Genomic DNA, 27,830 nt, shown 5'->3' with positions numbered 1-27,830 from the left:
GGCAGCACCTGTTAGGGCCTTATACAGGAGGCTCAGAAATCGGATTGCCTGGGTTCAAATGTGAGTCTACCATTTAGTAGCTGTTCAAGGATGGGGGCAGCAGGTGGCTCAGTGGTTTAGCACCGCCTTCAGCCCAGGGCGTGATCCTGGAGACCCAGGATCGAGTCCCGCGTCAGGCTCCCTGCATGGCGCCTGCTTGTTCCTCTGCCTCTCTCTTCTTCTATGTCTCAAACAAATAAATAAGTAAAATCTTAAAAAAAAAAAAAAAAAGGATGGGCGGTGCTAATGCCCTGGTAGCCTCTGCAAGCAAACCAAAATGTAAGCCCCAGTCAGGGCATGGGAATCCAAGAAAATGAAATCCAAGCACAATGAATCATGAGCAGCCAACTAGGCTTTCTCAAATAAAACCACACTTAAATTAGAGTCAATCCAATAATTTCCTTGCTTTGCTTCCTCATCTTCTCTATAAAAACCCCTCCCTGGTTCCTGTCCCCGGAGCATCGCTAACCACCTTTGGTTTGGCACTGCCCACTTCAAACAATTTTTGCTCAAGTAAACTTGAAACTTTTAACATGCCTCCATTTACCTTTTAACGAAGCTAAGAGATCTTGGGCCTTATTATTTCAATGCTTTAGGTTTTTTAAAGCTCAGTTTCTCCATCTATAAAATAGAAACAAGAATTATACTTACCCCATGACCTGTTGTGGGGACTAATTAAAATAATGTAGGGAAACCACTCAGAATAGGACTCTTTTTTTGGTCAATATGTTTCTTTTTTATAAAGTCCTAAAGGAGGTTCTGATGTAAGTTTACTACATTCAGCGACATTTCTTTGCACGTTCATTAACTTTAGACTTAATTCAGCAACTTTGACTTCATTATAACTATAATTATTTCTTGAATTCCATCCCATTTATCTTCTTTAGCTTAAGCCCCCTCAGCAGCCAAGGTCCTGGGACCCTGGGAGAACCTCTTATGAGACCGTTTTAGAAGAGAAAGAAAATAAAACAAGAGCCAGCTAGAGTCAGGACAATACATGGTGAAGAACTTGTCAAACGTGTGGCAAACCAAATTTTTAAAATATGAATTTGGATACACCTGGGAGAAGGAGGATGAGCTGACATAATGTGGCAAGTAGCTACACAGAACACAGAGAACACAAATGCATTCCAGCAGAGCCATTAGCACTGTGTCACTTATGTGTCCCTCATCTGCTAATTCTTAGCTGAATTTAGCCCTCCTTCCCCCCTGATTTTTCTCCACCCCTGAGACAGACACAGACTAACCAACAGTGTCCTTGGAAATCCCAACTAATTCAGATCCAACAGGGATTTTTGCTAGGCAGACCTGGATTTTGGGGTTTCACTGGTCAACCTCCATTTTGGAGGAGGGGGAATTTTGGGAAATTATGCACTTTTTGGGAAGAACACAAATGAAAATGAACCTTTTTATGGCCCTTGCTTGGTGCTGAGTAAAATTCACTTTTTTTTCCCCCTAGAAGATACAGGGTAGATTTTATTGGGGGAAATCATAATTTTAGAAGGGCCTAACTCAGTGCCCAGCACTGAGAAGATCTACAATCAATATTAACTTGCCACCCCTTATAGAAATAATTCTGTCCTCAGAATAGGAGTTTATTCATCTATCCTTTCAATTATCACATATTTTTCAAGCATGAGCTATGCATAAGGCATGGGTCTAGAGCCTGGGAAATAAGATCGCCAGATTTAGCAAAGAAAAGTACCAACTGGGCAGCCCAGGTGGCTCAGCGGATTAGCACCGCCTTCAGCCCAGGGTGTGATCCTGGAGACCTGGGATCGAGTCCCATGTCGGGCTCCCTGCATGGAGCCTGCTTCTCCCTCTGCCTGTGTCTCTGCCTCTCTCTCTCTCTCTCTCTCTCTCTGTGTCTTTCATGAATAAATAAATAAAATCTTAAAAAAAAAAATACCAACCTTCTCATCAAATTCCAATTCTGAGATACACAATGAACAATTTTCGGTGTTTTTATTATCTTATGCAATATTTGGGATATCTTTACACTAAAAAACTAGTCACTGTGTATCAAATTTAGTTGGATGTCCTGTATTGTATCAAGGAACCCTACTGACAATAGAGCAGGGACCGACACCCCCCACCATCCCTGCTTCCCACGCAGCCATAACCATTCTGGCCTTGGCACCTCCCAAGATTTCATTCCCATCTGGCAGTTCCTAGTGGGAAAGCCTGGGGAACACAGTGACCGTGTCTTCGGAAGCACATGGCCCCTGGGGACCCACTTAGCAGCTGTCACTCTGTATTATAATTGTAACTTTATTTCCCTGTCATACTCCTCGGCACTTAAGGTCCTTGGTGATGGGGACCACGCCTCTTTGTCCCTCCATCCCTGGATTCCACCTAGCACGGTGTCTGGGACTAGAAGATGCTCCCTACAGACCAGCTTAATGAACAGTGGGCAGATGTGTCAACGGTTGCCTTGACATCAAGTGCAATCCCAGACATGGCTCCTAGGGAAGATACTCACCTTCATAAATCCTGAAGCTGTAAGAGAAAACCAGATTGCCAGAGTCCAAAGAACATATGGGTGAAGAACGCTCTTTTATTTTTAAAATGATTTACGAAGGTAGTCCAAACAAAACCAAGGCTTTAAAAAAAGGGGAGGTCGGGGGTAGGTAGGAGGAAGATCGTGTGAGAGCAAAACTGTCAGCCTGAAAAGAATACTAAAGGGTCCTTTGAAGTCACTTCTAAACCTGATAGGTAAGAGTCGGTCAAAGCATTGATTTAACTAACTGGTAATGTAATAAAAGATGATTTCCGATAGTTAACCAGAACCATAATATATATCAACAACGGAGGGATACGGCATCAACAAATAACAAATAATGAAGAGCCATTTTATTGTCAGTACTGACTGTCATACAATTGAAACACTCAGAAGGAAAAAATCACAAGAATCCACAAAAGGAGAGATTCAGAGAAGTGCAAGGGACACGGTATCTACAATAGAAAATCATTCTGTGGCATTGACTCCTTTCTGTCCAGCTGTAAAAGAGGGAACAAAAAGTCGGTATCTATAGAGCATGTTTCAATCACGCTAAGATTTAAAAATAAAAAAAAGAAAGAAAAAAGAAAAGAAAGACAAATATTGCATTGCAGTTTCCCAAATGACCACACAATCAGGCAGGACTTTCAGCCTCTTTCCTTCGTGGCTTCTTTCCTCATTGTCATCCTGGTGGCTCCGCAGCGGCCAACACTTCACAAGTGTCACAGGAAGGTTCTAGGCAGCTCCTGTCAGTGTTCGGATCGGTAGGCAGGGAAAGTCTCTGTCCGATGAAGCTTCAGAGGGCTGGAGACATCTTTTCCAAAAAAGAATTTAAAACCAGCGGTTATATTTCAAGAAAGCCCACGATGACATGAGCTAGTAACAAGTGTCTTGGTAACAGAAACAAGTAACAGGCAGCATTGGATACCCCCCCCCCAAAACCAGGGCACTTGCAGAGATATGCAAATAAGGGTCAGGAGAGCCATCACGATTAACATATTATTTGCATGTGGTCTTTGCACCCGAGCTGAGATAGGACCACTAGCAGCTACCCTCCTCCTAGAATTTTTAGCTTCATCAACCCCTGTGTTCAGGATATTTAGGGGAAATGAGAAGGAATCACAGGACTCTGAAAAAAACTTCTGTTGAGGACATTCTCTGGGAACCTACCCAGAAATACGGCATCATTACACTTCTACTTAGGAAGTTTTGTTGTAAGGACTCTCTAAGATCCACACGGGCTTTATTATTTCAGGTCTAGATTCCAAACCAAGGAAAGTGAAGAAGTCCGGAAGGCAACACGCTGCGGGGGCACGGTCAGCAGCCTCTGCGAGCCAGACAGGGGTTAGCAAAGCTTCTTTAGAAAGGGCCAGATACTAGAAATCTTGGATTTTGCAGACCGCCTGGGCTCAGTGCACCTACTCCACTCTGCTGCCCGCAGCCGAAAGGCAACCGCAGTGACTACAGGACTCTCGGGCACGGATGCCTGAGCAGGCCCTGTTAACGGGGACAGCCAGCGGCTGGATGGGCCGCAGGTTCAGGCCATAGGTTCAGGCCGCAGACTCAGGCTGCAGGTTCAGGCCGCAGCCACCCGCCCACACGGGCTCGATTTGACACAAACCAGAGACTTTTCTGCCACCTGCTGGCTAGAGGCTGCCTCTGCCAGGAAATTCACGCGGGCGCCTGTGCCAGCCGCTCTCCGGGGAGCACAGCAAACCCAGCATACTGAGGACAGCATTTTTTTCTTTTATTAAGATCTTATCTATTTAACAGAGAGAGAGAGAGAGAGAGAGAGAGAGAGAGAAAGCATGAGCAGGGGGCAGCAGGCAGAGGGAGAGGGAGAAGCCGACACCCCGCTGAGCAGGGAGCTGGATGCGGCTCCATCCCAAGACCCCAGGGTCCTGACCTGAGCTGGAGGCAGATGCTTCAGGGACTGGGCCACCCGGGCACCCAGAATACAGCATTCCTGGGGGCCAAACGTGTGGTCAACACCTAACACAGCAGCGCAGCTGTGGCTACGTGGAGCACACATGCCTTGCAGGACACATTCAGAACAATGATGTTTTTATTTATTTTTTATTTTTAATTTTTTTTATTATTTTTATTTTTTTTTTCAATGATGTTTTTAAACAATGAGCCAAGCCAAAAAGGTTTATGGTGGCATTTTGGCCTAGTTAATACGCCATCACCTTGTCACAAACAGCCCTGAGCTCCACAGAGACCCGTCAAGAAGTCACGGATTTGCATATTTGCCAGCCTCAAATCTGAAGCGTTAAGGAAATGACAGACCTAGTGAGACAGTCGCTCGCACACAACAGTGGCGATTATTAGAGAAGCTTGAATATTCAGATGTCTCAAATTACAAGAAATTTAATTGTAATTAATTTTTAATTTAATTGTAAATTTCTTCCGACCTCCTAACCATTTTGAACAGAAATTCCATCTTCTTTCCACTACACACGCCGTAACACAGAGCAACTGTGTTAATGAGTTTAAATAACACAAGGGGAGCCTGGCCGGCTCAGGCAGTAGAGCAACTGACTCTTGACCTCGGGGTCGTGAGTTCGAGCCCCACGTTGGGTATAGAGGTTACTTAATGAGTCTGAGCACCACAGATAAACATCCAGCACATCTTTATTACAGTTTGATAAAAGTTCCCACAGGAAGCCGACAGTGTACAGTGTTGATGAAAAACCCAAATCCCTGGTCAAGTACAAAGCCCCTCCTGAGCCTTCATCCGTTTAGCTCCTTGGATTGTAAAAGTTTGTGAGAAAAGTGACAGATAAAAATGAAAATAAAAATGAAAGCACCTGCAGCCTCTATCATCACGCTGGCTCACTGAGCCTTTCTGGCTTGGCGTGAGTGCTATTTTTAGCTTAAAGCCAGGAAATGGATAGAATCACCTGTCCCACATTTTGCAATTCACGCAAAGGTCATGTAGACCGTGTCTGGGTCCAGACCTGTTCTCTGGCCTGCACAGGTCATAAAGTATTTAGAATTGCCTGTCAATATTTAAATAACTTCACACTTTCATAGAGGTGCCGATTTGCCTGTTCTCTTACAAAACTGGACGGCACACGGTCCTATCTGCTGCCCCAGGGCCCCTGTGATTCGCCAGGGACCCCAGCACACACCCCCACACCGTGCCCTGTTTCACTGCTTGCACGTCCTCCCTGATCCCATAGACACGAGAGTCTGAGACCCTCATTTATTTGTTACATTTTCACTTCTGCTCAGATCTTAATCTCTTGTCTCTTAACTGATGTACAGACCACGTCTGTGACTACATTAGATTTAATACTGAAAACCCAATGTCAACGTCTCTGAAGCAGCCACTTACCCTAGGAAACTACCACCCTTATAATAACGATGTAGGGCAGCCCGGGTGGCTCAGTGGTTTAGCGTCGCCTTCAGCCCAGGGCCTGGTTCTAGAGACCTGGGATCGAGTCCCACGTCGGGCTCCCTGCATGGAGCCTGCCTCCCTCTGCCTGTGTCTCTGCCTCTCTCTCTCTGTGTCTCTCATGAATAAATAATAAATAAAATAAAATAAAATAAAATAAAATAAAATAAAATAAAATAAAATAAATAAAATACAATGTAAATTGCATGAGCTAGAATCAGTCCCCTGGGGGAGCCATTTCCATTCGATGGTATGTGCCTTTGAAACAGCCACGGTGGTGGAGTTTCTGCTCACAGGTAAGAACATAGGATAAAAGAAAGAAAGGAGTCCCTCCTCCAGTCCCTCCACCCAGTAGCCATGTGGTCTTCAGCAAGTCTTTGACCTCCAAGGGTCTCAGGTTCTGCCTTCACTGAAATGGAGAACACAGTCCTGCTCTGGCCAATTCAAAGTGTTGCAGGAGAAGCAGAGACGGTGACATGAAGGATGCCCGGCAGAGACTACGACACAAACATCCGGTGCCAATCTTTGACTACCTAAAACTACGCAAAGTCGAATCTGATAAATGATGCCTATTTTCTTCTTGTTTTTAAACCAGCGACACTATCTTCCAAGGCAATTCCAACAGAAGGTTTCTGGAAATATTAAGCAATGGAGCACTTTGGAGTAAGGGTAAAGATTCCTAAGAAGATAACTCTGAGATGGAGGTGTGAGTGTTCAAGCTGGATGCACCTGCTGTCTCCGACTGCCCCTTATGTCCCCGCCACAGGACCCCCGTTCTGATCTTTACCCCAGCCCATTTCTGTCTCCGGGCCTTTGCAGTCGCTGAGCTCTCTGTGGAGAATGCTTTTCCCTGGCTCTCAGTGTGGCTGCTTCTCCTCTGACTGCAGGTCTTAGGGTAAATGCTGCAGGCTCCTGTGAGCACCCCATCTAAAAAAAGTCCCTTTGTCATCAACCTCCCCAAACCAAGAACTTTGGCTTTGCTATATTTTCCATAACACACACTTTCTTTTCAATGTGACACGGGCCAAATTTAAAATTATATATATTTGTGTAATTATTGTCTGTGACTCTTCCTTAGACTTGGGGCTCTAGGAGGGCGGAAGCGTGCCCGTCTGGCAGCCTGTGTATCTCCATCACCTAGCACACTACTTGGCATAGAGTCGATGCTCAAGGAATCCTTACCAACTCAATGAATGAGTGAGTGCTTGAATGAAGAGAGAAAGGTCACTTTCTCGGTAGGTGACCTCAGACACACTACTAACCCTTCAAATTCTCAGTTTCTTAGTTGCAAATGAGAATAGTATACGTTCATGTAGCTGCTCTAAGGACTAAGTGAGACCAAGTATGGTAAGTACAAAGCCTGCAATGCAGCAGGTCTTCAAGAGAAGCTATCTTCATCAAAGACACTCGTCCAATATATATTGTCTGACTTGTGAGGAACAAACCTAGTGCTTCACCAATGTACATGAAAAAAAAAAGACATTATGTACATGCAAAAAAAAAATTTGCAGAGCTCTGGTTTAAGCAAGATTAACCAGGTTCTTTTTTAGGACATCTCAAAACCTTGAAGATAGTGGTTGGCATTCTCAATCTCCAAAAAGACATTTTAACCTAACATGTAGCATTTCCCCCAAACTTACCGGACACAGTACTATTTTGGGAAAGGGCCATATCTACCGGGGTTAGTGCTCCACGGAACACACTTGGGAACACATCACTCGGCCTTATTTTACGCGATGCGCTCCTGAAAGAATCCCATGGTTACAGTGTTCAACTTGATAAATGCTTCTCTCTCTCTTTTTTTAAAAAAAGATTTTATTTATTTGAGAGAGAGGGAGACCACTAGCAGGGGGAGGGGCAGAGGGAGAGAGAGAAGCGGACTCTCTACTGAGCAGGGAGCCTGATGCGGGGCTCGATCCCAGGACCCTGGGATCATGACCAGAGCCGAAGGCAGACGTTTCACCGACTGAACTGCCCAGTGCCCCAGATAAATGCTTCTCTTTCATGATTTTCTTCCAGTATTCATGATAAACATCTTTCACATGTTGATTTTGCATATGCTCAACCCTAGAAGGGAATTTCTATAGGAAAACTGGAAATGGGGCAGGAGAAGCAGTGATGATTAAATATGTCTTCATACACGGGGCCATGTCAAAGCCAGCACCTCTTCCCCACCGCAGTAATAATAATTCCAAACCTACCCAGCAGGTGGCTCTACAGGACTAAATTTGAAGGAGAAAATGATCTGTTCTCCAACCAGATGGACAAATGCCCCTGTAAATTTGCATGCCTTCCAAGATTAGCTTCCAGATCTGTCATCTGGAAAAGGCATCCTGCAGTACCCCCAGGTAAATGAGCTGGCCAGAGGAATCACAACTCACAAACACCATCACAACAAGAAGACCTCATCTGCCATGTGAGCCCAATACACGACACACACAGGGCAATGATGCCATTCATTTTTTTTTTCCAGTTTCAGTTTTATTCAGGGTGTGGGAGGAAAGAGGAAGGTAGGTGGCATAGGAGGAACAACAGGTGGACTTATCCTATTTGTCATGTAAGCGACCACCTCTGATAAACAAGATAATTTTAGGGAAGCTGAGAACTTTTTTTTTTTAAAGTAATAAATTACTGGTAAGTTGAGTCCCATTCTACACATAGACCACATATTGGCCCTGTAGCTCAATGAATATTGGTGCCTCAAAAGCGATCCACAAGATAAAACGAATGCAGACAAATCTACGCAGACCATGCAGGTGAAGAAATCTCTCAGTAAACACTGGTACAAATTAAATATGGAAATAAAGCACAGGTAGCAAAAGTATGTAGAAGCAAATCATCTGATGGAATAATTAGTACAAAAACATAAAGCAAAAAGTAATAATAACTCTGAAGCAATTATTATGCCATTTTCATGCATACGGATAGTCTAAGATACTAGGATATTCACCACGTGGTATCAGTGTGCCAAACAGGGAGACTGTAAGAACTCAAATGGAAATTTGTGTTCAGCGAAGATCATAATGTGACAAAGAAAAAACAATAGAAGTTTTAACTCTCATCTTCAAAACCTAGGACACAATCATCTTCAAAACCCTACAGATCATCAATACAAAGCTTGATAATCCATCAGCTCTGCAGAAAATCTGTGGTAGGACTTCTCATTACAATTGCCATTAATCTCACTAGAAACTAAGAAATCACTATCTTCAAATTACTGGTCTGGAACTACTGTGACTGTGATCACTTGAAAAAATCTATACCAAGGCTCTTGAACCTAATTTTACAATAATATCTCATTACTTTCGAGTGATGGATTATAGGGCTAATTAATAGTAAAAACAGTAAAGGGAATACACCAAAATTTAATTTTGATGAGTTGTTTGATTTGCGCCATGCTGGTTTTGATAGAAAGAAATAATGGGAACTTCTCAAAGAATGCAAATTTTTTTCTTTGTTGTGATGCTTTGTACTGCTCTGCTCTACCTCTAGAGGCAACATCATCACTATTATTATTTTAGAATTAGTGGATTACTAGTCTTTGACAATCATCCCAGACCCGTGAGCTGTGTATGGCTTTCCAACTGTAATATGGGCTTTTTGCATGCAGGTAAATTCACAAATTTTATTCTTTGTTCTTGAAAAAAAATATTTATATGCTGGAAATAGAGCTATTTCCTTCATAGTATCCAGAGGTAGACATTGTCAGAATAGTCATATATACCCTAGGAAGATACAGTGTGTAACAGTATCCACAACATCCTCTTTATACCTAAAAAAGATTTTTTGGAGCCCAAAAATATTTTGTAAAGTATTATTACACCGTTAGGGTCCTGATAAGACCCTCAGGCCTCACCGTTTCTGATGAATGTCTACTCATTTTGGTTATGGATAGTTAGATTAGTTAAGGATAGGAAGGTGGGGTATGCTCTTCATATTATCTTTTCTATGTCCTGAGGATTCTCAATCTCTGGAATATTAGAAAAAATCGAAAACTGCATCATATCCAAGTGTTCAGGACATCCCACCCTCAGTGCACCTTTGCAAACATGCTATTCTAGGGAAATCCCGCCATACATCACCTTTGCTGCAAACTGACTTCTCCAATTACTACTCTGTATCTCAGGAATTAAGGTCACTTATCAATTTCCTCCCTACGCCTACATCAACTTTGGTTCTCAACTTTGTTTTGCAAGCCAGGCACACAGCATCCAGATATACTTTTTTTGTAAAGGTCATCTTGGCAAGTGTAGAAAGTCAAGTTACAAAGCAATTCAATAGCTTTGTGTGAACTTCTGTTATGCATGCTTCTTCTAAGCTTTCAATAATTACTATTTATCTTATTTTATGTTAAAAAATATAGCCAGGTGCTAGAGTAGTATAAAGGCAGTAGTATAAAGGCAGGTTGTCAAGTGGTCTTTGTGACAACCTGATTTACCCCAACTCTCTCTCCCTCTCTCTGCTTATGTTCTGGCAAGTAAGCTTGTCATCAGTTATTTGTGAGTGTAGTCACTCACATAGGCACTCGGGATATATTTTCAGAGTATCCACAGTGTGCCATGCCCTCTGCTAATGAGCAGGACTTAGAGTCACAAAGACGAGAATGTAAGTACCCTCAGTGCCTCTTTTTTTTTTTTAGGATTTTATTTATTTAGGGGATCCTAAATGAGCCAACCGCTGGGTGGCTCAGTGGTTTAGCACCTGCCTTCGGCCCAGGGCATGATCCTAGAGACCTGGGATCGAGTCCTACGTTGGGCTCCTTGCATGGAGCCTGCTTCTGCCTCTGCTTCTGCCTCTGCCTATGTCTCTGCCTCTCTCTTTGTCTCTCATGAATAAATAAATAAAATCTTCACTGCTTCCTGGAAGAGGAGTCAACTGGCCATACAATTCAACACGGCATGAACACTGTGCTAAGGACTATAAAGAAGAGTGTCAGTGCCCTCGTCCTGGGAGCACACATGATCAAGATTCCACGCCAGTGATCAGGGAGCCGGGAGGGTTTCCTTGGAGTCAGGAGGTAAGATCTGGAGGTGACCAAGAGGCCTAGGATGGGGGCAAAGGCACAGAATTCCAGAAAAAAGAACAGGAAAAGCTCTTTGGGGGAGAGATAGCCAGCAGGGGGCGCTGAAACGATGGCTGATGGGCGAGGGGACAGAGGTTGCCACTTCAGCTGAGGCCACTGTTTTTTATGGCCCTTCATTTGTTCTTAGATTCATTTATTCAGCAAATTTCTGCATATGGACTAGATGCCGTCTAGCGTGTGCCCTTCAAAGTTCTGGTATCTTGCAGCTCATCATGGAAAGTTCTTCACCTGGGGTCCCCCGTGTAGGCCTATTTATTTTTTCTTTTTTTAAAAATATTTTTTTATTTATTTTTATTTATTTATGATAGTCACACAGAGAGAGAGAGAGAGAGAGGCAGAGACACAGGAGGAGGGAGAAGCAGGCTCCAAGCACCGGGAGCCCGACGTGGGATTCGATCCCGGGTCTCCAGGATCGCGCCCTGGGCCAAAGGCAGGTGCCAAACCGCTGCGCCACCCAGGGATCCCCTATTTATTTTTTCTAAGTGACATACGCACAGGCTATTCTTACAAACTATACAACAGGGACGCCTGGGTGGCTCAGCGGTTGAGCAGCTGCCTTTGGCCCAGGGCATGATTCCGGGATCCAGGATCGAGTCCCACATCCGGCTCCTTGCAGGGAGCCTGCTTCTCCCTCTGCCTATGTCTCTGCCTCTCTCTCTTTGTGTCTCTCAAGAGTAAATAAATAAAATCTTTTTAAAAAAACAAACAAACTATACAACATAAAAGCTGCATTTGAAAAGAGGAAAATACTTAAAATTTGTGTCTCATTGTTCCTGCTGTCCCCTCTGTGTGCTCTTCTGTATCCTGTCTCTGAGGCCACTGTTCTAGCAGACAGGCTTCTCAGGGTTTGCTTGGAGCCCGGGCAGGACCAGAACCCAGGACCCCGTCCCAGTGCATCTCTTTCCAACAGCACATGCTTCCTAAGCTTGAGTCGCCTGGAGGGCTTGAGAACACACAGGTGGCTGGGCCCCCGGCCCCTGAGCTCCTGATCCTGTAGGCCTCAGAAGGGGCCTGAAACTGCATTCTGGCAAGTTCCCAAATGCTGCCGCTGAGGGCACCAGACCGTTTCCCGAAGCGCAGAGCGCAGCCCTCTGGCCCCCACGCCGTGCAGGGGCCGGGCCCAGGGGGGTTTGCTCAGCCACCTCCTGGGCCTGAGCACCGGGGCTGCCTGGAGCGGAGGGCCCAGGCATCTGCATTTGGAGCAAGTCGCCCAGGATGGGGCGACGGAGGCCAGGGCTCCCGGGGCTGCTTACCTTGCAGGCGGCAGAGCTGCCCGGCGCTGCGCTGCCGCGTGATGTGCTGCCAGTAGGCGCTGCGGGGCAGGGGCACCATGGTGCTCAGGGAGGCGGCCCGCTCGCTCATCTTCATCTGCAGCTGCAGGGAGGGAGGAAAGCACGTGTCAGCGCCCCCGGGACTGGAGGGGTCAGTCCCCCGACAGGGGAGACCGGGACCGCAGGCTGGGAGCCGGGACCGCAGCGACCAGGTGGGACAGCCACTTGCTTCTGTCGCTGGGCGGCATCCGCTGGCCCCGCGCTGGCCACAGTGGCCGCTCCCTCTGGCTCCCTCTGCGGAGCCTCCCTGGACCCAGCGCAGCCCACCTCTCACCACTGATCCCCGGGGGCCTTGCGGACCCCAGCCGGGCCAGTATCACACGACCCCCCGGGAACATGTCTTGGGACTTTTGCAGAAGAGAGAATCAATAGAGGCAAGCCAAGGGCCTCTTTTTTGTTTTGTTTTGTGTTGTGGCCCGGTTTGTTCACTGCTGTCTCCCCCAGGTCTAGCATATTTCCTGGCACATGGTAGGTGCTCAATAAATGCGTGTTGCACTGAATGAATGGGCCTCCTTGAGGGGTGGCTGAGGACAGGAGATGGACAGGAGCCTGTCTTGGAACAACGAGGAGAAAGCAAGCCAGTCAGTGAGCTGATTCAGAGGGAGACAGCCAAGCAAAGGGGGTGACCATGGATCCCACCTAAACCTGGAAACTAGCCCTGGACTTCTCAATCAGGTGAGCCGATCACCTCTTTTCAGTTCAAGCTGATTTGAAGTGGGGACCTGTCACTAGCATCAGAACTAAATAAACCCTGTCTGCTCCTCCAAGCGGCCGATCCTTGTTCCTGATACTCAGGGAGGCAAGGGGAAGCCGGGGCTCTTGGCCCAGGTGCTGGGGAGTAGCCCGGGGCCTGCCTGACACACTGCGGGGACTGATCTTACGAGGGACGTTTCAGGGAGAAGGTGGCCTCACAGAGTGGGTAGGAGTTGAGTGGAAGGTACATGGGGACATGGGGACAATACAGCTGGGAGAGCGCGAGTGTGACATGAGCCCTCCCGCCACCCTCTCATCTCAGCCCGCTCTCAATGCAATCACGGTAGAGCTTTATTTCGCATTAACAGGAGAGGTGAGTATTTGCAATGTTTGAGTTCCTGGAGTTGTCTGAATATCAAATAACCCACCTCGGTGTTAGAAATTGTGCCCAGAAACGCACAGATCTGCACACGCATTGCAGCAGGACACAGGTTGCAAGCAGGAAAAACTGGTGGAAACTTGATTCTCTACCACTGAGGACCTGATTAAACACACTGTGACACTATGACCTGTTCGGCAACTGCAAACCAGAGGAAGGAGGATTTCCATCAACTAAAAAGGAAACATTTATATATTGTATTATTAAGGAAACAGTGAGTCCCAGACCATGGTGTCTAGTGGAATGTCATTTTAATTGCTCATATGAGAAGCAGTGACATTACACACCTGCCCACTTGGCTTGTATTAGAGTTCAGTGACTGCTTAGCACCTGCGTAGCACAAACTAGGTAGGAAAAAATGAAGGAATTATTATTATTATTATTATTATTATTATGAATTGCAAGGCCCATTTAAAGATTTTTTTTTTAAAGAAAACTCTTGATTCTACACACCTCACCAGTATGACAGATCCAGGCTTAATATCTGTCCATCCATCCAGTGAAACCAAATTAATATGAGGCTTCATATCCTGGAGACCAAAACCCATTCTAGTTGATGAGATTGAACTTGAAAAAAAGATTATAACCATTTATTCCAGAGATAATTTAATTTACCTGTGTTGCATTTACACACAATGGATTGAATTCTCGGTCCTCTCATAATAGGACAAGTACCAAAATGTGTCCCCAGGTAGAATTAGATAGCAGGAGGTTGTATGGGGACATTTTTTCCCCCTAAACGTGTCCTGTTAGATCAAAAGGCGAAGAGCCGAGAACAAAGCTTGTAGAAGAGTTCTGTGGCTGTTTCTATACTTCTGCCCAAGTGAGAGTCTCAAAGCTTAAGAGCAAAAAACAAAAACAAAGAAACAGAAACCTATTTGCCAGTGACTTCGGGTGACTTCCGGTGACATTCAACCACACACAGAACACATAAATAAATAAATAAATAAATAAATAAATAAATAAATGGAGGGAAAGAACTGGATTTCCAAGGTACTGATTATTGGATTTTCTTAATAAAAAGAGATCCTAGGTAATATAATAAAAAATTTAATATGAAGAAAACATTCGGGAAATAGCCATCGCTTCAAATTATTCACTACAGCGCTGTGAACATATTTCTGCAAGCCAGCATGATTTGACTGTATTTTTAGAAAGCTTATTTAGGAACAAGAATGCAATGGCACCAACATCATGTTTCATGGAGAAGAACACTGCACAGCCTGGCTCTCTCTACGTCTTCCTCAGCTCTTTGAGGTTTAAAAACCCTAGTTTATGAAAAAAAGGGGCATTTGAATTGTCTCTGGAGAAGAATAATGAAAAAAAAATCTTATTTAGCAATGCGATTCTTTAAGGGCGAGAAGTCATTCGGTGAGATGTCTATCAGGAAAGTTTCCATCTTCATTCTTTATTGCTGCAAGGCACTCGAGCCTTGGTCTCAACACCCAGTGCAGGGGGCGGGAATGGATGCTCACTGACACCAGAGGTGGAAATAAAGAGTAATACTACACTTTCGGAGGATTTAAAATTAGGTCATCTTGAGTACATGGAGAGAAAGGTTGTATCCTTCCTCCTATTTCTTTTTTTAACCTTGCACACTTCTATATAGCTTGGTTTTTTTACATTTATAAAATCATAGTAATATCACATTAAGAAGTAAAAAGTTAAGATTACCCCAAACCATAAAAATTTAAAGTACAGCCATTTCTGCTATATGGACGTTTCTGAACCCCCCTCCCCCATCTGCAATACTGTTGGGAAAATCTGTTTCTGAGATGACCCCTCAAAACATATGCTGCTTTCTAACCGAAATCCTTGCTCCTCTGAGAGACAGCTTGGAGGCTGGCGGTTTTGCAAGGGTTAAAAAAAATAAAACAGGAAAACATTTGGTTAGAAATGCTGTCTTCAGAAGGCTGGGCTCTACAGATGGAGCACAGGGTCTTCCCAAGAGGTGTGTACTGCTGGGTGTGTAGCCACAGGAACGAGAGCTGGGCCAGAGCGGGACAAGGTGGGGATGCACCTCTCTGGGTAGTGCCTTCGATTCCTCTGCTCATTTCCTCTTAAACTGCAGCTGGAAGCGGCTCTGTCTGGGCAATAGTTTATTGAGGGCTTTTCCCTCTCCTGCTAAAGGTTATAATTCCACTCCTGCTATTTCAGGCTTCCCTTGCCTAGAAAAAAAGGCAAAGGTTGTTGTTTTTTTGGTTTTTTTTTTTTTTTTTTTTTTTGCACCAATACACTTTGATATGAGAAAGAATCATTCTTAAATTTATCAAGTGCATTTGAACTCCATGTGAACACAGAAATGGTGTTGGAAGTAGAACTTTACACCATATCTGACAGTCTTATTCCCACCTGTCCACCAAAACAGGCATCCTTGAATTCTATATATATTTTAAAAAGGACAGGAAAATTATCCAAATCATACATTTTGCATCCTGCAACTATTAGGAAAATTTAGTACAATCCCGGAACACCAAACTATGGGACTATCCAGCCCAGTCTCCTGGGTTAACAAGCCCAAAAGCTAGCACCCAAGTTCCCACAGCAAGGTGGCAGCTGGCACCTCTTCCCAGGACCTGAGCTCCATCTCTCAGAACATACAGACGGGCCCTATTGGTTCTCCACATTGACTCAAGTTCAAGGTTAAATTCAGATCACCTCCTAACACCTTGGCTGCCACATGGGGAGCAGTCTTTACAAGAGCTCATAAACATTCGAAGTTTGATTTTCCCAGAGATGATAAGCTTACAAAGTTTGGCCACCTGATCAAATAAATGGAGAGTGCATTTATTCAGCTTATCATCAAGTGCTTGTTGATTTGGAGGCACAGTCTACAACCTCAAAGAGCTTTTGTCTAAGGCAGTACAATCAGGGCAAAGCAGAGGAAATCTGGGTGCCCTGGGACCACAGGAAAGCAGCGTCAGAATCTGAGCAGCAGGAGTGACAAGGGATGGAATAGTCAGAGAGGAATCCCAAGAGGAGCCGTCACCCACACAGTCTAACCCCCAGGTGTCTCTTTCTGGGTCACTGAGATGCCAGTAGTTCTGCACGCTTAGTACAACTCCCAGACTAGCTCCGGTCTGCAGGAGGGCCGAGGATGTCTGAGGTCAGACTAGGTGTCCTTAGTTGCTGCTTCTACATGTTAGACTCTTGCCCAGATGTGTGTGCACTAGCAGATGTGGGGATGCTACGCCCAGGGAGCCATGAACGCAATCTGTGCAACGCTTGGAGATAGCAAAGGAAATGTGGAGATCTAAGACTGGTTGGAGGATCAGTGACTAAAAATCAGAATTTTAGAACCAGAAGGGAATTTTGCTATTTGTTTTGTTCACTGACGTATTCTCAGCTCTCAGAACAGTGCCTGGTAAACAGTGGCTGCTCGGTACACTCTTGCCGAGTGAAAGAATGAATCCAATCAACGATGCAGGAGAGTTGGCTCAAACCAGCTTGCAAAAGCCAAGCGTTACATTTTTCGGGCATTTTGTGAGCTGGTTGTTAAATACGGCCAACGGTAAAAAACTAAATTATACAAATTTACAGTTAAATAAATTGTATATATAACATACACACAATCGTATACCTGTTATTCAAGTAATAACCTATTACTCAAAACTCATCACCTCCTGGTTTGTCTTACTATCATCTCTGCTCTGAGATAATTTGCGTCTGTGACATCTACTTGGTAGAAACGCTGTATATCACTTCCCAACTCTGTGTACACAGGCATGCGCTTTTTTCAGAGAGCCATTTATTAAACATTTGCCAGTACATGAGTGAATCCAACCATAAATGTAAAAGAAGGGAGCCAACCGAACATGGAAGACAGACCGGCTGCATGTGGTCTGTGTGCACCCCATTTCCCCACTTCTCACCTGGTTGATGCCTACCTTCCTTTCAGGAGTCCACTCAGGAACCCCTCAACATTTTCCTGCTATCTCTTCTCCCTTAACGACATCAAGTGCTCCTACCAGACATCTCTAGCCCCATTTCTTTTTTGAAATTAAAAAAAAAAAAAAAAGATTTTTATTTATTTATTTGAGAGAGAGAGGGGAAGAGACAGAGCATGTGCAAGCATGAGTGGGGGGAGGAGAGGGGCAGAGGGACAAGCAGACTCCCCGTTGAGCGGGGCTCAATCTCAGGATCCTGAGAGGATGACTGAGCCACCCAGGCACAACTCATGCTCCATTCTTACTCCCATCATTTCACTATTTTTTTTTTAATTTTTATTTATTTACGATAGTCACAGAGAGAGAGAGAGAGGCAGAGACATAGGCAGAGGGAGAAGCAGGCTCCATGCACCGGGAGCCCGATGTGGGATTCAATCCTGGGTCTCCAGGATCGTGCCCTGGGCCAAAGGCAGGCGCCAAACTGCTGCGCCACCCAGGGATCCCCACTATTTTTTTTATAGCTGCTAACCTCACCTCTACTGTAGACCAAGAACTCCTGGAAAGTGGTATGTATTTTATCTCCATATCCCCAATACCTCACTAGGGCCTCCAACGGCTTTACAAATACAGAAGAATGAATGAATGAATGAATGAATGAATGAACGAACGAACGAACCCCACTTTTGCCCAGGTAGCAGGGAACAGTTTTCACAAATCAATCCTCATCAACTCAGCAAATGGGAAGCATGGTTAGCCCAAGTTTGAATTCCAGTGGAAGCTCTAAGTCCAGGGTAAACTACCACAGCTCTCACTGGCTGTGGGGGACGTGGTAGTAAGAGTGTGCTTCATCCTACTTTGCTATTCAAGTGATGATCAGCAGCAAGGCCTTAGGGAAAGATCTGCCTACGTGCAGACGCACAGTTGGCCAGGAGAGTCCAGCAGCAGGGACAACACATTTATTTATTCTATTAGCAATGTTAGCACAAGATCCCACCAGGGAAGAAAGACAGACTTTGTGAAAGTCAAACAAATGCCTTCTTGTGCTTGAATGATTGAACTTCCTCCCTCAACAGCAGGAGTACATATAGGTTTCTTCCTAACCCCAGCCTAAGTGAGTTCAGATGCTGCCCAGTGGCCGGAAGTACTCAACCAATCAATGGATGTAACTGATAGGGTTTCGAAGGCACAGAACCATTATGTTGCTGGGAAGAGGGACTGACTATGGAAAAGGAAACCGTGCTCCAGTGTAGGCTGTGCTCCCCTGGAACCATGTGATATGGGACACATCCTCCTCTTGTCTTAGCCTGAAGGCATCCTTCAGAACTTTCCTTAAAAAAAAAAACTATTTATTTATTCATGAAGACACAGAGACAGAGGCAGAGACACAGGCAGAGGGAGAAGCAGGCTCCCTGCAGGGAGCCGGATGCGGGACTAAATCCCAGGACCCCAGGATCATGACCTGAGCTAAAGGCAGATGCTCAACCACTGAGCCACCCAGGTGCCCTTTCACAGAACTTCCCTTTTAATGAGACAAAAAAACTAAACACATAAGAAATAATCAGATTGCAGTAAAAAAGAATGAGGCCCTGCTACCTGCTACCACATGGATGAACCTAAAAGCATGATGCCACATGAATGAGGCCATTTGCAAAAGACCGTATGTTGTATGAGCCCATTTTTATGAAAAGTACAGAACAGGCAAATCCAGAGAGAAAGAGAAGGTCAATTAGTGGGGTTGCCTATGGCTGGGCAGGGGATGGCTACAGGAGACGGGTTTCTTTTGGCAGTGATGGAAATATTCTGGAGTTGACATTGGTGACGAGAATGTATGTGATTGGTTATGTGAACGTACCGAAACCATGAAATTTTACAGTTTAAAGGGTGTAAGGCATGTGAATACATATGTGAATCATATCCCAGTAAACTGTCATCAGAAAAATAAAACCAGACAGTAGGATGTGCTATGCAGACTATTAAAAAATGCATGATATAATAAATTAGAGGGCGGTGACTTCCGGTCAGTCAGTCCCAGGGGAAGTGATGTTTAAACCTGAGTGACACCAGGCCCCAGCATGGTCCCCCATCATTATCACCGTCAACAACACCCACAGATCCTTTTAAATACCTCCCAGTGTTCACAGTGAGGGAAATGCCAACTGCCCAGCCCCTTCTCTCATAATGATGGGCAAATCCTATCAACCCTCTTGGGAGAGAAAAAATTCTAATGGGCTCTATAGCTTTGCAGTGAGCAAAACAAATAAACAACTGTCCTCCACGCCAGTAACCACAATTTTGGTTTCTGTGTTCTTCATTTGGTTCGGCTGACACTTGTTGCTTAGGCCCTTCTTTTACAAGTGTGAGACGCTGAGTACAGAGCAGTGGTGAGTCTTAGCCAAAATACTACACCATATTGTCCTTCTCCGGGGCCCAACTGTTTTACAGCAGAGTATTGTGTTTTGCAAAATGGAAAACAGCACGACAGCATGTAACTACCTGCCGCCGAGGGGGATCATGAGTACCATATGCCGTGTCTGGGACATCAGGCTGGACCCATTTGGAAACAGGCACACATCATCACGATGGCAGGTCAGTACGTCAAACCCTCATTCCCTCCTCCCCCACCTCTTCTACTTGCACCAGGTTGCTCCTTAGAGGAACTAGAGCGGGGATTTGCCAAGAGCAACTCTGCATCTGCAAAGCAGATCATACACTTCCAGCTCCCCAGCCCGGGTTCTGGCTCTGACGTGACTGAACCAGGACAGGGTTTTGACAATGAGGTTCAGCTGTGAGTCAGAGCCGCCTCCCCACCAGAACGTCTGCTCAACCTGACAGACTCCCAGGGCTCCTGCAGTTCTGAGAGCATCCTCAGCTTAATGAAGTATATAGAAACCAGCTTATTTTCTACGGATATTTTAAGCACAGAATGTGGGCAGGGTTGAGTCAGAGGGACAATTCAAGAGAGAAATAGTAAAACTGTGTTCCCCCAAAAAAGGCGGCCTCTCAATAACTCCTTTATCCCACCCACCACTTAGCCTTGTTCCCACTACACCCCTGTTCATTGACGTTCTCCACTGGGCTTTTTGAGCGGTGCCTTCACGTTCTGCTTCCTTATTCTCCAATGAAAAGAATAGCTAAAAATATACCTTACCTCTGCTTTCCAGACCTGGAGGTCAACAGTTCTCCAACTTTAGAGCAAGCAGAATAATCACTGGAAGGCTCATTCAAATGCAGATTCCCAGGCCCCACTAATCAGGAATTTGCATTTCTACCAAGTCTCCAGATGGTTCTGGTCCAGGGACCACACTTTGAAAACCACTGTCCTGGGCAGCCCAGGTGGCTCAGAGGTTTAGCATCGCCTTCAGGCCAGTGCCTGATCCTGGAGACCTGGGATCGAGTCCCACATTGGGGTCCCTACATGGAGCCTGCTTCTCCCTTTGCCTGTGTCTCTGCCTCTCTTTCTCTCTCTGTGTGTCTCTCATGAATAAAAAAATAATAAAATAAAATAAAATAAAATAAAATAAAATAAAATAAAATAAAAAAAGAAACCACTGCCCTATGTCCTTTGGACCCATCATGCTGGGGAAAGAAAACCCAAAAAACATTTTCCATTGTGGTAAGAGCCCAAACTTGGTAAAAAATTGGGTTAAAGTCTGGAGTCTGCATGACTCTAGGCTAGGTATTTAACCTCCTGTACTCCTTACTATATCATCAGTAAAAAAGAGAGAGAAAAATAGCTTCTACTTTGCAGTTAATTTTAAGAGCATCCATGGTTTATCGTGGGGTTCCATAAATTTAGCAATATTGTAATTAAGCCTGTATCAATCAAAACACTGTCTTCACAGCAAGAGTTTCTGAAAAGGGTCCTAATAGGAATATTCACATCTTTTTAAACCTAAATATTTGATACTGGACCATTCCTGGCTTAAGGACAGCAACTTTAAAAACTCTTCAGGGGACAACAACAAAAAAGCCACCCAATTAAACTGAAAACACAAATATGCTTAGAGAATATATTTAATACCTGGTCTCAGTACACAATGAATTCAATGAATAAGTAGGAACAAAGCTCTTAGAGTAGGAAATGGAATAACCGTAGGAGGAGGAGAAAATCCAAAAGCTTTAAAGTCACCCTAAAACCAAAATTTCCATCTCCTCCACCTGTGCAGCTCTACTTTTACATCTGGTAGCATTTTGCTTTAGCACCTGAAAGGGAGTGGGAGGGAGGTTCACATTTTTGTGATGTTTATGACCCATTTTTTAAAAATCTGTAATAAATTGTATTCTTTCTTTCCTAGTACTTATAAAGTTTTATTATGTTCAGGAAATACACAATAGAATATAAGGTAGATTTGAGATAGGCCCTCTACACATCACCTAGGAAAAACAAAAGCAAAGAAATAAAGAGAACTTTTAACATGTTAATAATTATCTTTCAGTCTTTTTTTAAATATGCATATATAATGTGTATTTAACACAAATTTTATGACCATGGATATACTGTTATGCCATCCTCTTTTTTTACATTTAATATATTGTGGACATACCTTACCGTTCCTACCCACTACTATCTTCTGCATGGCCATTTTAATGTCTATGTCACAGCCCATCCTTGGTCTGTGCCATACTTTTTTTGCTTGTTTCCCTAACCATTTATAATTTACCAGATGAGATCATGGAATTAAATTCTGATCCAATCCCCTTCCTAACATTTTTTTTTAATTTTTATTTATTTATTTATGATAGTCACAGAGAGAGAGAGAGGCAGAGACATAGGCAGAGGGAGAAGCAGGCTCCATGCACCAGGAGCCTGATGTGGGATTCGATCCCGGGTCTCCAGGATCGCGCCCTGGGCCAAAGGCAGGCGCCAAACCGCTGCGCCACCCAAGGATCCCCCTAACATTTTTTTTTTTTTTTTGCTCAGCACAATTTTTATTCTGGGACCCACTATTTTAATAACAAGTTTATAAATAGATTTTAAAATTTAATTTGAATTTACATGTTAAATTGAATTTTAGAGTGACTCTAAAATTGCTTTTTTTTGAGTAACATCAGAAGAGTAGAGGAGTTGGTAATTTCATTTTTATTCTTAAGCAAAACTGTCTTACCTTCACATTACTGTGCATCTATACAACAGACTAACCTGCAATCATTAAAAAGAAAAAAGGTAGATCTCTGTGAAGTGATGTTGAAACAATCCTACAAATAAGGTGCCATGATCACTTAGCTATACGTGCTCACAGGGAGAGCTCATCCCTGGGGTGGGTTTAAGTATCATCTATCCGCACTGTGATGATTCTCAAATGCATAGCTGGAGCTCCGATCCGTCCCCAAAACCTCAGACTTGAGTATTTACCATCCCACGCCCACCCATATGCTTAGTAGACATCTCTCATTTAACATGCACATTCCTAAACTACCATTTCTCACTGTCCACTCCCTCCAATCTCTTCCCCTACTAGATACATGGTTCTTCCATTCTACCTGTTGCTCTGCTGCAAGCAGAGGAAGCCCCGTGAAGCTACCTTGTTTACTCCCTGTCCTACAGGATTGCTTACCCATCAGCAAATCTTGTTTCCCCAATCTTCAAAATGTGTTGAGAATCCCTCACTTTTCACCATGTCCAGCCCACCATCTCGGTCCATGTCATGGCACTCACCTACATGCCAAGACGGCTGAAATGGCTCCCCATTGTGTCTTCCTGTTGGTACTCTTATCCCACCTACCTGAAGTCTTTTCCAAATAGCTGCCAGGCAGATGGTTTCGAAAGTGAAATCAGCATATCTCACCTTTCTCAAAACCCTCCAATGACCTCCCAACTCAGCCCAGAAAATGCCAAAGTCTTTATCACAGCTACAAGGTCATATAGTGCCTGACTTCTAGTTACTTCTAGACCACACTTCCTAGTCCCCCTCTCTCTACCTTATCCACTTCAAAATCATAGCCTTCTTGACGTTGAACATGCAAAACACAAAACACCTCAGGAACTTAAGGTTCCCTCTGGTTGAACAATTGGCCCTCAGAAATTTTCAAGGCTCACTCTTTACTTCCCTCAGCTCTCTGCCAGAGTATCACCCCATCAGCGCAATAAACCTCCATCATTGTCTCCTGCTTTACACTGTAATGTTCTTCAGGGCACTCACCAACTCTCGGTATAGATTTATATGTCTATAAATTTATAGATCAACAGTAGTTGATTGTCTGTCTCATCCTCCACAACAATGCGGCAAATTTCTTTGAAGACAAGGACTGTTTCTTGTTCTCTGATGTACTCCTGCTTCCTAGAACAGGGCCTGCCACAAGGTAGTTACTCAGATTTTTAGAATGAATGAATGTATTAACAAGTAGACATGTTTTCTATCTAATAAGGGAGACATATTCTAGAAGGATGCAAAAGAATCTGGCAAAGTGTTTGCTCCTGAGAAAGTAAATTTGGGGGTTTGGGGTGATAAAGCATGGGAAGGAGACTTATATTACACTGCAGGTCCTCATGCAGGATCTGCATTTTACATCGTGCACAAATCCAAATTCTTAATCCAAAAGTCTCCTTTTGATACTGAATGCATCTCAAAATAAATCAGAGCTTCCTCTCTCCGCTGCACCCCATCCACTCACGAGTTTAAAGAACCCTGTAGCTATGAATAAGGCACTGAGGGCTATGTACAAAGACACCACTCCTCCAAGACCAGGCTTGCACAGAGCAAACATCTCTCTGCTTCCTACACTGTAGCCTGACAGGTCCTCCCCCTCCCCAGCCCTTACCCCTTTGGATCTTCTCCAGATGAGACTTATGAGAAAATGAATACCAGGAGAACTTAAAAGGAGACCAGAAAAAAAGTTCTCAAAGAAGCTACAACATAATTTCAAATCTCTAGCCAGAGAGAAGTACTTCAAATAGCTCATGAATAGTAAATATGTTTTGAACTGAATCTTAAGATGTTAGGTTTATTCTTACAAAATCCAGACCAAATGTCTCCCTTAAAAGAGAACAGTGGCCTTAGACAATACTTGAAAAAAGAAAAATGACATAAAAATCACGCATGTGTTTGTGGAGCATGCAACCTCTTTACCAAGTCTGACAAATCTCGATTTCTGAAGTTTATCAAACACACTGTAAAGTTCTAGCAAATATATCTTGTATGGTTTGGTGCTAGGAGTCATTTATTGAGATAACTACATTTGCTGCATTCTGTGGGGTTCTTTCTGCTTGATGAAGCAGATTCATTTAATCAATACAAACTGCTTAAAATGCTAATTGCTACTCTAAGTGGCAGTAACCAACCCCTCCTGAGCACAGATGCAAATGCTGTTGAAAAAGTTTTATAATCATTGCGGGGCAACCACGGGCTTGATGAAAAGATGTAATTCATTCTCACGGTATACAGAGGTGTGCAGAGAGGCTCTTGGGCCTGCCTCTCCTCCACCTGCTGGACAGGTGTACTCCCCTTTGTGTGGGAGGAGGAATGATTCCTTAAAAGGCACTAGTTTTCTTCAGTAAGAGAGCTTCACATGTTCTTGCTTTCCCAAACTCTGTAAACATAGACCACTGATACACATGTAAAGAGTGGTTAGTGTACAATAATTAGACACAGGCCCACATTGACACTCTGTTCCCAGCAGAGTGGTACGCTCACTGCTTGGTGTATGTCTTCCTGTGAATCTTTATAGATTCAAGGGATGTGGTCCCATGCTGTGCTGTTGCTAGCTCTTGTCCCATTTCTTCCAGGGACCAAGGAGCCAGATCCCCAGAGTCACTTTAGAGTAGTGGTTCTCAAAGTGTGGTCCCTGGACCAGCAACATCAGCATCACTTGAGAACTGACTAGACATTCATATTCCAAGGCCCAACCACAGGCCTGTGCAAGACAGGCAGTACAGCCCAGTGACCTGTGGCTCAATCAGCCTTCCCCGTGACTCTGACCTACTCTGATGATGGAGAAGCACTGTCCCAAGTCTCCATTCCCCATCCTCTCACCCTTTCCCCTGTGCGCAGCCCCCCGACACCCACATACACTGGGGTCCTAGAAGTCCTCTGTTTCCTACCTTCACAAAGTCCCCAAATTTGATCCTCCCTGTCAGTCCCCATTGAATACATGCCCTTACTTTCCACTCCTCTCGTAACTCCTCACATACTAATTGTGAGCTACTGAGCCTCAGTTTCTCTATGTAACAGACCTAATAGTGCTCCCACGGAAACACAAAGTACTCTGGTATCTTCAAGGGCAATACAGCAACACCCATTTGACTTAAATAATACTCACAACCTTTAATTCAGCAATCCTGCTCTTGGGTTTAGAAAATTCAAGTGGATTAAGTAACGTTCAGAAGCTCAGTTATAGTTAACATATATAGGAGCACGGACACATGGATGTATGGTACAGAATTGCTTTTTTAGGGCCCCCCAAAATCTGATATTCCTTTCGATAGGCTTAATAAGTTAATGTTCCACCAAGACCTTGAAATATCAAGCATTTCACTGAAATGAATGAAGAATAGCAAGGTTGGCAACCTCTCCTGTCAAGGGCCAGATAGCACGTAGCGTTGCAGGCCATACAGTCTGCAACATGCCAATAAATCAGCACTTTTGTTTTAGTGTGAAAACAGCCACAGCAACATATCAATGAATGGGCAAAACTGTGTGCCAATAAAACTTTACTTATAAAGACAGGCATAAGCCAGATTTTGCTCATGGGCCACAGCTGGCTAACCTTGAATCAGACCTGTGATATATGTCTTTAAAGTATTGTATTTCCATCAGGAATTTACTATTAAATGAGAAAACCAAGAGAGTAGTTTTAAAAATGTGTGATAGGATCACAATTTTATAATACAAACAATGACTTCCAAACACCCATCTGTGTACGTATCTACGTGTGTGTCTATCTCCGTGCATCTGTGGATACGGATTTCTGTACAGGATCACATGGGTACAGAGAAAAACATGGAAAGAGGAGTACAAACTTCTGAGCAAGGTTTAGGAGTTGCTAAGGAGGGGAAGGAGGGAATGGGATGGGATGCATACAGATAAATCACGGAGAGAGAAAATACTGTAGTACTAATCGTCATTGATATGATCATATTTTTGCAGTTAGTTAAATTTTACATACATGTATTTCTATAAAAATAGGATTCAAGAACCAACCCCTATCTCTTAGGATAGCTGTGAAAATTAAGTGAAATACAGCATTCAGACCCTCAGCACAAAGCCACATGAAGCCACTCATTCCAACTTTCATTATCCCTCTATTAGACTAAGCCCTTAACTCGGTTAGCTGCTCCCACTCCCAAACAGCCCTGCCTCTCCCCTACCCCTTTCAATGAATTCTGTACAGAACGTTCTTTAGTTCATTCATTCATTGCACCCATTTATATGCTTTGGGCATCTACCTGTAAGTCATGCACCATTGCCAGGGGCTGGAAACATAAAAATGAATAAAAATGAATGAAAAATGAATGTGGAGGAACATAGTTCCTCCACACCCCAGGATTTCATAGTAAATGGCCAGAGAGTGGAAGGCCAGCTTTGGTCATGTGGTCCACCGTCCACCTCTCCACTGGAGCTCCCTCCTCTACAAAAGGGAAGAGACTCTCATGTAAGCAGAGCTCTCCTTCACGCAGGTGGGGGAGGGGAGAAGATTCCTTGTACGTGTGTCACACGTCTGGTGCCTGACATGATTCCTGGCACGCAGGAGGTAAGCAGTAAGATGTGGATCAATGATTAAGTCACTATGAAACCTCTATAATCTCCCGCCCACTTTGCTGTTTTATTCTTTCTTACTACAAGTCAATGATAACAATAGCTCCAGTTGATTTGTATTGAGTAGGTGCCAGCAGGATGTCAAGAAACCTTTTGCCTTATCCCATCCGGTCAGGTAGGTCCTAATAAAACACCCCTTTCTAGAGCGAGGAGCAAATACTAATGGTGGTGAAGTCACTGGCTAAAGACATCGAGCCAGCATTTACAACCTGGCTCCCTTATCACTCCAGAGCTAAAGTTCGTATCACCATCCTGTGTGTTCTCCTTGGAAGCACTGAGGATGTTACAAAATCCTTAAAGGATGGGCTCAAATCTTCTTCCTAATGATAAAAAGCACCTGAATTTTATTTCCAAAGCTTAGAGAAATGGCAACTGGCCCAAAGTCTAGGCTGCTTAGAGAGCGTTATGCCCCTGCCATCTTGAGCAACAGAATCTACCAGTGATTCGACCAGACTCTCAGACCCCCAATGTCCCAGGGGCCTTCTCTCAAGTGGAAACTAGCAATCTGCCAAACATGTGGTCTTCCTTGGCTTCCTAATGAAATCCATTCTCATGGCAGTCTGATCCTGATTCCAGCTCTGACAGATGTTTGGCATAAACCACCCAACGAGCTGTCTTTACTTCCTCTGACCCTTCTCCCTTGTTCTGACATTTGCAGGGAAAGTGATGGGTATTCCCATCATCAAAATGTTACCAAGATATCAGA

At 44.2% G+C, this 27,830-nt stretch overlaps 1 protein-coding gene across 2 annotated transcripts in view; it reads right to left on the bottom strand.

The window, feature by feature from the left end:
- Nucleotides 1–2,877: 2,877 nt before the first annotated feature.
- DOK5 (docking protein 5) overlaps nucleotides 2,878–27,830 on the bottom strand; it is a 152,288-nt gene continuing 127,335 nt past the window's right edge. The window contains exons 7-8 of one of the 2 annotated variants that reach the window (XM_077873630.1): nucleotides 12,276–12,396; nucleotides 2,878–3,353 (exon numbers count right to left, since the gene is read on the bottom strand). In XM_077873630.1, the coding sequence (XP_077729756.1) occupies nucleotides 3,289–3,353; nucleotides 12,276–12,396 (186 nt within the window). In that variant the 3' untranslated portion in view covers nucleotides 2,878–3,288. The remainder of the gene's footprint in view (nucleotides 3,354–12,275; nucleotides 12,397–27,830) is intronic. The other variant, XM_077873631.1, reaches the window with a different exon arrangement.

Source organism: Canis aureus, chromosome 26 (assembly GCF_053574225.1).
Source record: "Canis aureus isolate CA01 chromosome 26, VMU_Caureus_v.1.0, whole genome shotgun sequence".
Classification (NCBI taxonomy): Eukaryota; Metazoa; Chordata; class Mammalia; order Carnivora; family Canidae; genus Canis; species Canis aureus.
Note: the sequence above shows the minus strand (reverse complement) of the source record. Positions and strands in the feature narration are given on the sequence as shown.